Source organism: Pezoporus flaviventris, unplaced genomic scaffold (genome assembly GCF_033815535.1).
Source record: "Pezoporus flaviventris isolate CSIRO_AGI_PZ_B2104156 unplaced genomic scaffold, CSIRO_AGI_Pfla_v1 ptg000001l, whole genome shotgun sequence".
Lineage (NCBI taxonomy): Eukaryota > Metazoa > Chordata > Aves > Psittaciformes > Psittacidae > Pezoporus > Pezoporus flaviventris.
This window is the reverse complement of record NW_026892549.1, coordinates 6,005,943-6,021,336: the sequence shown is the minus strand read 5'-3', so window position 1 is coordinate 6,021,336 and position 15,394 is coordinate 6,005,943. Positions and strand designations below refer to the sequence as shown.

Here is a 15,394-nt window from a genome sequence, read left to right as displayed (position 1 = left end):
TCAGAGCATCACACTGTTTATTCAGCTGCATTAGAACACCTCACAGTGGTTTATCCATGACAGAGAGCACTATTGTGCTTCAAGACAAGGCAGGAGCTGTACTCAGCATCAAGAGTTCAATTATTTTCTTTTAATGAAAAAAAAAAAAGAAACATGATAGAGAACACATTTGAATAAACACTGAAAATTAATTGAAAACTACTGTTACAATAGTTATTGCTACATGCTTTCAATTCTCACCTGCTTTATTAGAGCCTCTTTTGTTCTAAGATGTGTCAAGTAATTAAATAAATGTGATTAGAGCTTGCACAGGTTCACTGGGGGAAATACACAGATTTTTAAGAAATGGATATATAGTTTCTCCCTTTGATATGAATTTCCAGTGTTGATCCTTTGTCCTTAATTGATGCTATTAGAAAGGTCTTCCACAAAACATCCTAGGCGAAGCAGAATATTCCCAGTACTATACTAAAGCGACCCAAATCCTGTGAGTATACACAGTATGCAGTAGGAATGTTTCCAAACCCTTACATCTCCACGGGGATTTTCAACTGCAAATCTGCATTTCTTTGCTGGAAATAGTCAATACCGAATCCAGATTCAGTACCCTAATGTGCTAGCTGCCATATGAACATGCACTTAACTACTGTTTATCTAATTTTGTAAGATATTTCCTGTCAATTCAACAATTAGGGACCTATTCTCTGTGTTTGGACTGGTATTAGAAATTCTGTGTCAGAGCAAAAACTTCATGTTGAACACAGGGCTTGTTCTCTCTGTTGTTTTAGTTTCAGAGTGGGTAGAAAGGATGGTATAAGCGGATGATCTCCTATTCACATGGCAGCTTATCTGGACTGGTAGCTGACTTTCCTTCCCAGCACTGGCTTCCCAAGTCTTATTTTATCAATATGGAAGAACAGACATCTAGTGAGAATCTCTGTACCAAAGAAGGCACCATATGTTAAGGGTAACTTCAGATGATAAAAGAAAGCATTTTTTTCACTGGCAGTATGAGAGAGTAGACACCAGATATGGAAAAAAGTTTCAGGAGAGAACAGACACTCTTTGCTCTGTGCAAGAGTCTTTATGCATGAGAAAAGACAGAGAAAAATATGCTAAAGCAACTTAAAATACTCTTTTTGCTCTTGAGCAATGTCTATCCCAGATCTATAAATACAGAGATATGTCTATTTCTTCTATAGCTTAAAAATAAGGACCAATTGTGTCAGGAACTTTTTCAAAGCTTGTTTTTGTTATATTAGGACTATTGAAAGCCCTGGCAAATCAGACTGCCCATAATGTTGCAAATGTGTACTGACATAATTGTAATACTGTGGGGAGACACCAGCACAAACAGCTGGAAATAAAGTCCCATTTCTGTAAGTGGGTGGAAAAGTTGCTAACCCTGCCATCAGTAAGGCTGGAGCCAGAGACAGCAGCTAGAGAGGGTAGATGCACAGCTTCTGCATGTAGGGCTCTAACAGCTATGGCTCACTGAGTATTTTCAGTGGGAACTCTTACAATGGGCATGAGTCTTCCACTGTTGTGAGTAGAAGCTGAGACCCTCCCTGCTTTACAGGACCAGGCCTCTGTCTTTTTAGTAGAAAATTCAAGGGGACCACAAGCACCAAAATTCCATCAGGTCAGGGGATGCAGCAAAAACTAGCCTGAAATTCAGTTGTTTCACTCAATGAAGACAGAAGTAGTTTTGGGCTGAAATGGGTAGGTACCAAAAGCAAATTGAGCCCTTGTGACCTCTGAGAACTCTTTTTCTAGGACTATGGATAAGGGATTTCATTTGTACTTAGCAGTAAATTCTTGATCACTCTTCTTATAAAGCTCTCTGCAAACGTATGCATGTTCACAAACACAGCCCCCAGTTCAGTGCCTTTCCCAGTCAGTATCTGTACCCCAAGGCATCTGTCCTTTATCTGCACAGACATTTGGAATAGGCTAAGGATGAAAGCAACATGCTTAAATAAGCCTCCCTTAGACACTAGGTCAAATGCCTCTGCAGAAGACACTAAGCTCATTGACTCCTTTTATTGTGGAAGTCTTATGGAGCTTACCTCAGGTCTAACAACACTCCCTATGTTCAAAATCTCCAGGAAAGCTCCTTACTGTGATGCTCACTTACTGTGCTGTTGTGATATCCATAGTGTAAATACTTAGATGGAAAATTCAGGGCATGCTGAGTTCTGTACGCCACTGCAGGGTCCATGTAACTTAAATGAAATCTAAATCCTATGCAAAAATCCATGTCTAATCCATGCTTATTATGCCTGTATGATTATTACTGTTAACTGTTAAATACCATTCATTCAGTAACAAATCCTTTTGCAGTGGAAGAGCATAGAAGGCATACATATTTCTCATTGGTTCAAAACACTAAGGATGTGCTTTCTTTATTAATCCTGATTCTGGTTCTTTCCCTTCTTAATATGCTTCCTGCCTCCTCCCCAGTTCTAATTATCCACCTCCTCAGAACTCATTTGCTTTGTATTTATTTCACAAGTCCCTCCATCAGCTTCTCAGTATTGTCCTCATTCATTTCCCAGTCTCATTCCCTGGGTCACATCCTCTTTACAGTAATTTCTAAGCCAAAACTAGAAATTACATTTTACACAAAATCTTGGAGGTAATTGTATATATGGCACACAGAACAGATCAAAGAAACTGAGCGCTTCCACAAATGAAATAGAAGATGGAAAATGGTCCTTCACGAAGTGGATTTTATCTCAGTCAGTTGTCTGTCCCAGATGCCATGTCTTCTGGCATTACACAAAAACTTAAGGGTTAATGTGACGTGTTTTAAATAGGCAAACTATCACCTGCTTATGTAAAACTTCCAGGGTCTTTTGCCACTACTAGAAGAAAATGTAGAAGTGATGGGAAACAAAGAAGAAACTGAAGATGTTGCTGATCTTTCTAATCTTTTTTAAGCTGCTTTTTGAGAAAGTCAGCTAAGACCTGTTTCTAGGAAATGCTTCCCCACACAGCATCACTTGACTAAAGAAGCAACTACAATTGCTCTACCTAATGGACTGTAATAAAATAAACTACCTCCTATTAGCACAAGAGGCATATCATCAGATTTGTAATGCATTTTATTACAGAGCATATAGCATCAGAATTTTTAAGTGCAGTGCAAGGGGAAGTAAATTTTGAAACCGTTAAAGTGGATATGCATCATACAATCTCAAACGCACTGATATTTTCCCCTTTCTTAAACATCAAGACATCAATGCTTCTTAAAGCCATCTTCCACACACACCCCCCCCACTAAACCACAGGTAAATTTCCACATTTTGCATTCTATTAGCCCATCAAAGTAATCCTGCATCTTTTTAGACAAAAAATAGCTCGCAGAGCATTCCTTGCATTTGAGGAACATAAACCTTTAGCAGGTATACTCCAGTGATGGCATGAGCATGGTTCAGATACTCAGATTGTGTACTTCTTGGATAATCTTGTCTCCCACTGACTTTGCTGTGGAGCTAGAGCTTCTCTGTATTTTTCTAGACTAACTCTGTCTGGTGTTAAGGTAGATTCTAAACCAGGAACTCCTAAATTTAATCTGGCACTTCAGAATAAGCACTAATGTATATTGTGCTTCTGCTGAAAATCATTAGGAGTCTTCCCAATACTTACATTAGAAATGGGAATAGGACACTGGAGGCTTATAGGACAGGAGGCTAGTACAGCTGGTGTATCTGTGATTTTCCCTCTTCAGAAGCCTTATCAGTTCCTTTATTTAAGGAGACCAAGAAACAGGCCTAAAGCAGTGCTGTGTGAGAGGAGGGAGGGATGCAGTGTGTGCTCTTGGTACCACAGTCTCACTGCCCACACTTGCATAGGAAGTGGGATACAGAAGAGCTGCAGCAACTGTTATTCCACCCTATTCCCTCTCAACCATTCTGCTTACTCCCCCCTCTCCAAACTCATCTTCTATAATATGAATTTTGCATTATTATCACATTCTAATCACTCTTGGACTCACTGAAATCCTTCTATCATTCCAGGCTGGTCACATCACCTGAGAAAAAGGAGCAACAGCTGCTGTGTGGTAGGAGCTGCAGCCCCCTGCAGAACAGCACTACCATGGCAGCCTTCAGCAGCCAGCACAGCTTCCCATAGCCTGCTCCACAGGGAAAAATCACAGGCAGAGCTGTGTTTTTCAAAGGGAAGCTTTTGTATGGATGAAGCAGATGGTTTTGACTGCAAGCCCGCTACTTCACTGGTCCTTAAAGACTAGATGTGGTCTGTGGCTTGCCACTAGACTTTCTACAAAGCTGGACCTATCCAAATAAAATGCTTCTCCCACCACCAGCTTCCAGTGAAATTCACTCATGGCATTTTCTATCTACCATTGCCATCTTTTGGAGTTTGCCTTTGTGTGGTGGACTCCAGAAAAGTCAGGAAGGAAAAGGGGAAGTGAGGACAAAGAGAACATGCAAAGTCTACTTTGCTTCCCATTAGAGGCTGACCCCTATGATATTACAGCAGCCAGCCCTTTTCTTTGCTCTGTTTTTACAAGTTAACAGTTGAGATACTTAGTTCAGTCCAGCTGATGACTACATTGTTTATACACAACATGGACAACACTGATTACATCATGATAGCTGTTTTTCATTCACGCACATGCCAGGGTAGTAAAATTGATATGTAACAAGCCCAAAATGATGGGGAAATTCCTACAAAAGTCAAGTTGGGTGCCAGTTACAAATTATTTCCAGAAGAGCTGGAAAGTGCAGAGTATCAGGATATTTTTTTTGTCTTTTTTGGGATTTATTCAAGTGCAACACATGTGGACTCTTGCCTGAATTCTTCTCCCTATCCAGATTTCAACCAACCAATTAACATTTCTCAGATAGTTCTAATATTTGGATCGATGCTGATTGTGGGGGTTTTGTTTTAAACAATATTCAGTTTAGACTAGACTGCATTTTTTTCATGTTACTGATGGCTAAAAATATCTTCCCTGTTACTCAGTAAAAACACAGTGAAGCCTCAGTTCTAGTTTCAAAATTATGTATATAGATGTACATACATACGTATATATTACTCGGTAAGAAATAAATTTGTTGAACAGTGAGGGTCAGGGCTACACCAGCAGCTGAAATGTGTTATTTATCAGCAGATCATTACAGTCAGCACTGCACAGCATGTGAACTTCCTCACACCACTCTGCCAAAGCTCCCCACATGGCTGACCTGCCTGCTGACTTGAGCTTCAAGGAGCTTCCAGTCTCCATCTGGGGATTCAATCTCACTGCACTGCTTGTGCCCATGTGGTAGCCCAACTTTTCATCTCCCTCGGCTCCGCACAGGAAAATAAAACCCTAAAGGCCTGACTTGCAGACAAAGTTTCTCCACAGACAGCTCTGCTCTCTCCCACTGATTTGAGTGGGAGAAGCCCTCCCCCTCCTTTTATTTTGCCAATAATATGAGTTGCTCAGCAACAACTACAGAGACCTTCTGTAAGTTGTAATACCTGAAATAAGAATAATTCCTGTGTCCAGGTAGTGACTGTAGTTTATAAATGTTCTGATAGAGGGGATCTACAGGAGGGAAAAAAGTAAATTGATTTGCTTTGAACATCTAGGGTATTTTAATACCAAGGATTTAAAAATTAACCTACTTTAAAATACTATGATGTTTTCCTTCTTGTGCCCCTTTTCTTCTTTTTATCCCATCTTTAAGAACTTTTCATGCAATAAGGACACGTGAACTTTTTTAAATCAGAGATGTCCAGAAAATATACGTCCTTGACCATTTTCTCCTTATTAGAACATGTTTCCTAAAATATCACCCAATGAGTATACAGAGATATTTTAAAAGGCCCCAAAACCTTATTTATATTCAGAATTTTGTGTTACAGTTTGAGCTTTCACAGGGTATTAGAGTTGACATTTGATTAGCACTAAATGACATATCCAGGTTATATGGAAAGAGTTGTGCCTTTCCCCAAGAGATGAAGACTATTTTGGCTCTGCTACCATAACTAATTGTAGAGGGTAGAGTGCAACTGAGCAAATGGAGGTACCAGGAAACTTTAAAATTCAATACACAGACACACTGTGGTGGCTATTTACACAGCGGAGACAGTGTTCTGACTGGATTTAGCTCTGAACGTTTTATGAGACAAGTACTTTCCACTCTGAGTACTGCAGTACTGAAGTAGTCAGACTACTTCAAAGAGATCTGCAAAAGGCAGCTAAGGAGAATAAGAACATCAATCTTTTACATCACTCTACATGTGTGAAAAGTGTAGTAAAAGGGTCTGCAACCTTCCCTGGAAGAATTATAGGGACTCTCAAACTGAAAAGATTAAAACCACTAATTTGAGAGTATAAAACAACCAAATATTTTCTATTCTTTATGAAAATGTAGTAGTCAAGGAAAGGAAAATTTATGTTTGTAAACATTGGTCATCTGAACAATCCTAAAGAAAATGAAGATCCAGAGCAAAGCACTGACTGAAATACAGCCACTGATGGGCAGGACAGCAGTAAGTGACCTCGTTATAGCATGTGACACACAAAGGAAAGGGAGAAGAAGAATAAGAAATTGTAGCATTTTGAAGACACACTCTGCTCTTACGCAATCTAGAGTGATACTGCAGTGACTCTCATTTTAGAGAGACTCATCTGAATTCAAGGTTCTTCCAACAGGAGGCTTGAGTATACAATTTTCAAGCCTTTTTAGTCATTGCATCCCTTAGAGATATTTAGTACATGTATTGAAAACCAATGTCTTGTGTCTTGCTCTGTGCTACTGAGAATTATATTTCTTTCAGTAAAGTGCTTCTCCCTGATGTTTTAATAATAATATTAATATGCAATAATTAAAAATAGTCATCTTCAGTGAGATTCCCCTGCAGATGACACCTGCATTTCTTCTACTATTCTCCTGGGTCCAGTCAGACACATTAGTGAAACAACTGGATCATACATTAAGTGAAGAAGATTCAGAGATTGGTACTTCTGACAGATACACAGACTAGATAAACATGGGTTTGAGAGCTCAATACCTTCCACTGAGAATACCCTACTTCTGTGGCCTAGAATTTAAAATTCGCAGCAATGACTTCTCACAAAACCACGTAACAAGATGTCAAGTACATCTGTGTTAAGGAAGTGAGACTGCCAAGACTCTAGCTCAACACAGTTTTCTAAAATAAATTCACCAAAATCAGTGCCTTCATACACTTCCAGAGGCAAACAGCGGATGAATACTAGAAGTAGTAAAAAGCCTGCTTTATGGTGTATGACTGAAATTTGTAGGTGGTGGTGTGTATGAGACCTGGTTAGGGAACTCAGGTGGGTTTTTAGCCAGTCTTTTCAACAAATAGGACAAACTGCTATGTTTTGCTTGCAGGGGACTTCCCTATCAACATGCTCAGGAATGAATATCTTCTGAAGAGGGAGGGTATGGCAATGTAACACTTCAATGATACTGCATACCTTTGAAACTGCAGTTTCCTAAAGCTGTTACATACCCCTGCTTCAACCACTGTTAAGTATTTTTTTACATTGTATTTCATTTTGAGAAACCCTATCTGCTTTTCAGGCTGATACACTACCTTACAAATATCTAAGAAATAAGAAGTTGCAATGCAATCTCTATGGAATAACTTCATGTTAAATATTTCTCAAATAAGGTCTTTGCTGGTGAACAGGAATCTTGGCTGCTCTCTCAGTGTCAGGTATGAATTCAACTGCCATCCTTAAGTGCTGTTTAATGCAGACCAGCCACACTGAGTTTTACATGCTGCTGCCATTTTAGAATACTTTCTCTTGGTCTATTTATATGTTTAACCTAAACACAGTCTCAGATCTCACACTGTGGGAACTAAGCGGCCATGTCCTTGTACAAAGCCATTACCAAAGATTTTACCAGCTGCAAATCCTGTTCCAATTTCCTACAAAAGGGAAACTGAAAATGTTGTTTGAGATAACAATTTATAGGACTTAAACTACAAATTTCCCATATAATCACAAGTGAAAACAATAATCATAGTGAATCAAACCCTAAAATCATTCTTCTTTAGGTGCTGTGATATGTAGACAAACATATTCATAAGCTTAGTAAAAGAAACTTGAAAAAAAAAAAAGGCTGATTCTCGTGCTAATGTCTACCAAACGTACCCATTGTGACACAAAAATGCAAATTAACTTTCATCAAAAATGACACAGACAAGTTATTCTTGGATATCATTATGCCTGCTACATCCAACAATTTTAGTTCAGTGAATTTGGTTTGAGAGTCACATAAGTCCATCTGCTAGCAACATGAGATTTACACCTGTGATGAATAACTCATAGTGCTAATCGGTCACAGTGTCCTTTTGATAAAGTCTTGCTTAAAGTATGAAAGCAACAGATTATTCCCTACCTTCTCAGCATCTTGCTCAAAAAGTCGAAGTTGAAAGCACTGGTCCAGTTTCAACTTGCGGACATGCCACATCTGATGTAAGTGTTGCCGGGTAGAATGTAGTTTGTCTAAAAGGCTGGTGATCTTTGGCACAAGACTTTGAAAATCTGCACTTCCAGGAATGCAGTTCCTACCAGAAAAACCATCACTGCATCTTATGCATTGTAATAACCTCTGACCCTCACGATCCAGTTCTTCTACAGGAGCTTTAATCACTTTTTTCTTAAGCTGTGTGTGCTCATCAATCAGCCTTCTCGAGCCCTCAACATCAACTGGAAACTCCTTCCTAGCCAACATTTCCTGGAGATCCTCCAGCCTTGATAATAAATGGACAGCACTGTTGAAAAACTCTTCCAAGGAGACGCGCAACTCTATCCATTCATCGTGGTTGTAATCCAAGGATCCTTCAAATTCATCCGTCAGTTGAGAAGGATCTACGAGTTTTGCCAGGCCTTCCACTGATACCATACTTGTCTAAGGAAGGGAAAATAACAGAATTTGAATCAGTGACTCTCTAATCAGAAACAACAGTGCAATCCATAAATAGCATGAAGAGACCATTTTCCTCATCAATACATAATTGAATGAATTCTGTAAAAGATGCTGAGGACTGACCTGACTACCAAAATCATATTATGAGAATGTTTCTGTCGTATATTACTTTAAGGCAGTTGGACACTGAAGACTTCTTAATGCACCTCTTGGATATTTGGACATGACTGTTCAATAAACATGTATGTGGTATTACAGGGATCCTACTATTTGTGTTACACTCAGGCTAGTGGCTAAAGAGCAGCAGAAGTTATAGGCATATGAACCGAAGCAGGTATTCTGACCTACCAAAACACAGAATATGCTGTTTTTTTCTTCCAGATTATTCTAGCTGGCTTTTGCCACAGGCAGACCTCTTTCACATTAGTAATTTCTAATGTAATTAAGCCAAAATCAATGTAAATGTGAAATGTCATTGGAATATTAACAATTAGAATTTATTGCTAATAGGAAGTACTGCTCATGAATCATACACAATCAATGAGAGATGGTTTTAATTCATTCAGACTCAGTAATCAGTGATCAAGAAATGCATTGGGTGCCCGGAAAGCAGATTATAGCTTAAGGATGCAACGACTGATGGCTGTTCCCATTTATTTTAGTAAAAATAGTTTTCCCTGAAATATGAGCATAGGGTTTCATATTTATAAAGTTACTAGAGATTTTCAGTGTTGTCACGTTAACACCCAAGTTGGCAGCCCTTAGAGGCTTGTGATGTTCATTAGCGACTGCACATCTATACCCTAAAGATCAGGCCTCTAAAGAATGTCAGATTGTGCTCTTCAAAAGTGGAGACACCCAATAATCACAGCAATCTTTTAAAAGTCATTACAAAGAAACCTCAAGTACTGTCCATTATCCTGAATTTTGCCCCAAATAGCAGGCTGTCCACTGGTTTAAAGTTAATAATAGGCTTTTCTTCCAATTGCATCCATCTAAAAATATCAGGAATTCTGCAACATATGAAAATTGGCATTGGATTGAATTAATGATCAGTGGGAAGATTATTTTAAAACTTTCTTGGAACATTCAATGATTTGGGGAAGGACAGAGACAACAAATAAATGGGAAAGTAATTTCAAATTTCTAAACCTCTTGACTTGGATATTAACCCCTTGAAGATAATCCAATTTAGAGTTAAACTGCCTAACAGGAAAAGACTTCTCTTCATAGCTAGTACCTGGGCATGCCCGCTGCAGTGTGTCAAGCTAATGCAAGCACTCCTCTTATCATGAACAGAATTTGATGTGGTAGAGCAGAAAGGCTTTTAATTTCATGAATTCTGCAGCACATTTATTTATTCAGATTTATTTCTTTAAGGAGTTAGAATCATAGAATCATAGAATAGTTAGGGTTCAAAAGGACCTTAAGATCATCTAGTTCCAACCCCCCTGCCATGGGCAGGGACACTTCACACTAAACCGTGTCACCCAAGGCTCTCTGCAACCCGGCCTTGAACACTGCCAGGGATGGGGCATTCACAACTTCCCTGGGCAACCCATTCCAGTGCCTCACCACCCTCACAGTAAAGAACTTCTTCCTTATATCCAATCTAAACTTCCTCGGTTTAAGTTTTAACCTGTTACCCCTTGTCCTGTCACTACAGTCCTTAATGAAGAATCCCTCCCCAGCACTCTTGTAGGCCCCCTTCAGATACTGGAAGGCTGCTATGAGGTCTCTATGCAGCCTTCTCAAAGTTCTTGAAACTCTCATGAAAACAACCATAGTTAGGCAGGTAGGTGGTAAAACAGAGTAACTGCCTGTCAGGCATCACCCGTCTTTCTTTTAGAAATCACTTTGAAAAGCAAGCACTATTTAAACATTTTTGGCAGAAACAAGAAAATAATCTTGAAGGCACCTCTGAATTAATGCTAACTAAGCTGCCTGGTCCATTCCTCAAAATGACAGGAAGTTTTGGAGTCCACATATGTCAACTAAACCGTTTTTTTTTCTCTTTTCTTTGTGTGATGATCTGAGGGCATGCTTCACCCTGGACTGTGACACAGAATCATTCTGCCAGAGTCTCACAACACAAAACCCAGATCATTAGCCTCCACTAAGGGTCCTACACTATCCTGGCACATGCATAATGCTTCCATTAAGCTTAAAAGCAGAATCTGGCTTTAAAACTGATGCTGGTTAGTGCTGAGTTTGTAGATGGAGTAATTCAACAGACTTCCATTGTCTTCCACTGCAGTCCGTTCCTGCCAAGAACCTTGTGTTTGTTCACAACTGTGGGAAATCACTGTGATAGTTCAGTGCAGAGAGGGTAGCTGTGTGCTGCCCTACATAAATCAAATCAATGTGAGTCATATTGACCTGCAATGCTTATTTGATATTCAGAGTTCTTATGAGAGAACATGAGCTGCCCCAGAGCCTCAGCCTACTTAGCAGATATGTAGCAGCATCCACAAGAAACCTTTAAAAGAGAAGTTCCTGGATTGTGGTGTCTATATTGCAGGTCGTCTACTGTAAAGTGGACCACAGCTTAATAAATCCCATTAAATCATAGAATTGAAAGACTCGTCAGTTCTGGCTGTCTGCAAGTGGCCAAATAGACAGCAAAAGCACTGACCCTCTTTCTGTGGCCCAAACATTCGTGAACCATCACAAACACCCATGTGAACAGCCCAGAATACAGACCAAGGAACAAAGGTGCACACACAAAATTGAAAATACCCTTAGTATCTGCCAGCATGTACAACAAATGAGTCCAGAATTTTTAACACAATACAGACTCAGAGCAGTAACTATGATCACAGTTTACTCTTCACTGTCATGACACCAACTCCACACAATAAAAAGATATAAACCAACTCCAGAAAATTTAATTTTAAAAACAAGCAGATGTTCTAAAAATATATATTTAAGCTCTGTTACTTTACTTCTGGGTCTTGAAGCTTTAGGAAGACATTACTTATGTTTACTAAAGCTCTGAAGGACTGAAATCCAGTGTTGGATGGACAGCATAATCTGTCTTTTCTTGGGCTTCCCTGGTACTACCATTTAGTGCCCCTATGTATTTTAAATAGAAGCTCCACATCCTCGTATGCTATTCTGGTCTATGCACAGGCCCTCTCCTGCTTCATAGAATCATAGAATCATAGAATAGTTAGGGTTCAAAAGGACCTTAAGATCATCTAGTTCCAACCCCCCTGCAATGGGCAGGGACACTTCACACTAAACCATGTTACCCAAGGCTCTGTCCAACCTGGTCTTGAACACTGCCAGGGATGGAGCATTCACAACTTCCTTGGGCAACCCATTCCAGTGCCTCACCACCCTTACAATAGAATCATAAAATAGGGTTGGAAAGGACCTTAAGATCATCTAGTTCCAACCCCCCTGCCATGTTCTTCTGTTTTGTACCTGTGCATTTCCTTTCTCCTTCCCACTGCCCTGATCCCACTCATTCCAAACAGGCAGCACTGCCAATCTCATTGCACTGTAATGGCAGCCACTTCTGCCAGGGCCAGAGATTTTAGTAAGTGTGAGAAATCTCTGGAGGTGACATAAAGCTATACTGAAGGCAGCCTTGCTTTTAAAGGCACATAGGGGATAGCAAGTGGGGCTATTTTAATGCCTAAGCCCTCATAGGTAGCCAAGGAAGCTAAAGACCCTATTAAATACCAACATTTATGAATTCATTGGTTTTATTGTGAGACAGAGGGGAAAAAAATGCACAAATACTTAAATTGTGATAAGTAAAAGTCTGTTAACGCTTAACACCAATCTAGTTGTCCATTGCAATTCAGGAGTGCTTTTAAGAAGAAATTGAAAATAATAACATATTTATATCACACACTGACTGCAACATATCTTAAATGTATAATTAAATATAGTCTTTCACTGCAGTCAACAATAAGAACTATAGCCAAATTCTCTTCTGAGTTCCAGGGATGTAAAATCTCTGAATGAACGGATTGGTAAGTAAGACAGTCAATGATAGAATTGTTTCCCAGCAAATTAAGAAAAAACAGCAAATGACTAACTCATGGCCGGGCATGATTGATGTATGAGCACTTCACGCTCCTGAGCTTTGCTTCTCTTTGGGTAAGAATATGAAATTTACAGAAAACTAATGTGCACTAAGAGAACACAGCCAGGTTGTCCTCACCAATGACAAAGGTAGTAAAATTCTCTTTAATTACACAGTTGTATATTGGTTACTTCTCAAAGAACCTGCTTGAGGCACCTTATCACTAACCGAAGTTGTTAATGTTACCCCTGAACTGTAAATCTCAATTAAAGTGGTGACAATACACAGTTGAGTTTAGTATAAATGTCTTTTATAAAAAAAGCCACTTCCCAAAGTGGGTAGAGGTCAACTAATCAACACACACTGTAACATCTAGAGAACATCATCTTTAGTGTATTGACTGATTCGGTGGGGCTTTTTTGCTAAGAGAAACAAAGGAAAGACTGAATGCAACACTACCAGAAATAAATGGCACAAAAAAAAACGTCACCAAAGTTTGCTGTATGTAAACCTCTGGAATGAAACATGCATCCTGTTCCACCAGTGTCCTCAGGAGGCAACCTGATGCCAGGGCATCAGCCTACTCCTTCAAACAGGCCTCAAATGTCTTTTTTTTTCCCTTAGTCACAGGGCTTGGGAATTTTTTTGTTTTACCTGAAGAAAGTCTCAACAGAGCTAATGCCTTATCACACATCTCTCATGTGGCTCTCACCTCAAAGATGAACTTGGAACTGCCGAAGTTCGTTTTCTGCTTCTGCCAGAAATTATCAGGTTTTATAATCAGGGCGACATGAATCTCAGCAGGAAAGGCTTCTTGAAGGGTCTTTAGGAGAGGCTTGATCAAATCCCATTTGGATCCCCGCATATCAATAATAACAGTGAATCCTCGCTTACAAACATCTTCACTGTAAGAATAAAAGCATATTGAGATAATTAATGTTGTGGACAGTCACTCTGAAATTTAACTTTATTGCTAGTCTGCAGGGCTTCAGAGCAAAGCAAGGATATACTTCAAAATAATACCTGAAAGATGATACAGCATAAAGGCTATCTGAAAGGCTATTTTAATTTTACCATAATCTAATTTACATGAAATTTAAGTGTATATATTACAGTTTAAGCTCTAATTTACCAGATACATGTAATTCAAATTTTCACTGAAAACATACATAATTTCACACAATTGAAAACAGAATCAAATATACCTGGATAAAAGCTATTTATGTGTACAGGCAGCAGGTCCTGCTTTCACTGTATTGAATTCAAGCCAGCAAGAAGGGTCCTGTACCTTAATATTGTTGGGCACTTGTAAGTTTGCGTGTCTTCATTTTAGAGGCGCCTTTAAGGGCTTTTTAAAAACTGTAATTTTCAGAAAAGTGCCTGGCAATTATTCCCTGCAAGGAAGGTTCTTGTGACTCAGTATGTGGACTGTTAAATTCGGGGCTCTTTTCCCTCCTGTCTGATCTTCCAAATTTTGCAGGATCTTTTTCAATCCACAGTCATACTTTTCTGCTACCCTGTGCTCTTCCCTTCTCTAAAGGTCAAGAAAGTTATCTGGCTTGGTCATTGCCAAAGCATGGCCCCAAAACACCAGAGCATTTGTCTTGCAAACCCATCTTCCCTTTTTCTTCAGGGGAAGAGAAAAGAAAGAACATAATGACATGTTGATACAAGTCAAATCTGGGCAGCTTTCATCACTGCTTTTACAGGGACATAGTATTGCTCCTCAGAAAAAGAGGTATGGTTCAGAACTGTCATCCTCCATTTGCAGCATCCAACATTAGATGAGATTTAGGAAGTGTCTGCTCTTCTGACTGAGCAGCTAATATATCTCCCATGCACTACGTTGAAGTCTTGAGAGCTATGGCGCCTGCTTAGGCCTCAAGCACTTGCACAAAATGTGAAATTTGCCATCACCAGTAATATTATTGGCATGGTAAATAAGTAAAATTCTTTAGTGATGCACAAAAAATGCCAGAATGGTCCACCTACTGATCTATTTTATTTTATTCTTTTTTAAGGTGGAATGGAGGCCACAGCCTTTTTCACAGAAGGAGAAGCTACTGGAAGAAAGGAATTGTGGAAAGAAGGAGTAAAGATGAAAACAGAACAGTTGAGAAAGAGGAGAAACATAGCAGAATGAGTATTTGCATAATGAATATAACAGATATAACAGTGAGGTATGGAACAAGAAAACCTCTTATACATGAATATAGTACCTTCAACTTTTCTGAAAACTGACCAACATATCAACACATAAATAGGATCAATAATGTGTACATAAACTCATATGTAGTGTAATTTAAAATATCAAGTGTTGATATCACTGGAATGAATCTGAAATATGCTGAGGACAGACATAATTATGTATGGGTATAATGCAGAGATTGTAAGAGTCTGTTCAGCCTCCACACACATACTCTCAGTA

At 39.2% G+C, this 15,394-nt stretch overlaps 1 protein-coding gene across 13 annotated transcripts in view; it reads right to left on the bottom strand.

The window, feature by feature from the left end:
- The window catches only part of KALRN (kalirin RhoGEF kinase), a 514,073-nt gene that overhangs the window by 296,549 nt on the left and 202,130 nt on the right, over window positions 1-15,394 (bottom strand). For all 13 annotated transcript variants that reach the window (XM_061472089.1, XM_061472007.1, XM_061471725.1 and 10 more), the window contains exons 4-5: window positions 13,679-13,871; window positions 8,397-8,909 (exon numbers count right to left, since the gene is read on the bottom strand). In XM_061472089.1, the coding sequence (XP_061328073.1) occupies window positions 8,397-8,909; window positions 13,679-13,871 (706 nt within the window). The remainder of the gene's footprint in view (window positions 1-8,396; window positions 8,910-13,678; window positions 13,872-15,394) is intronic.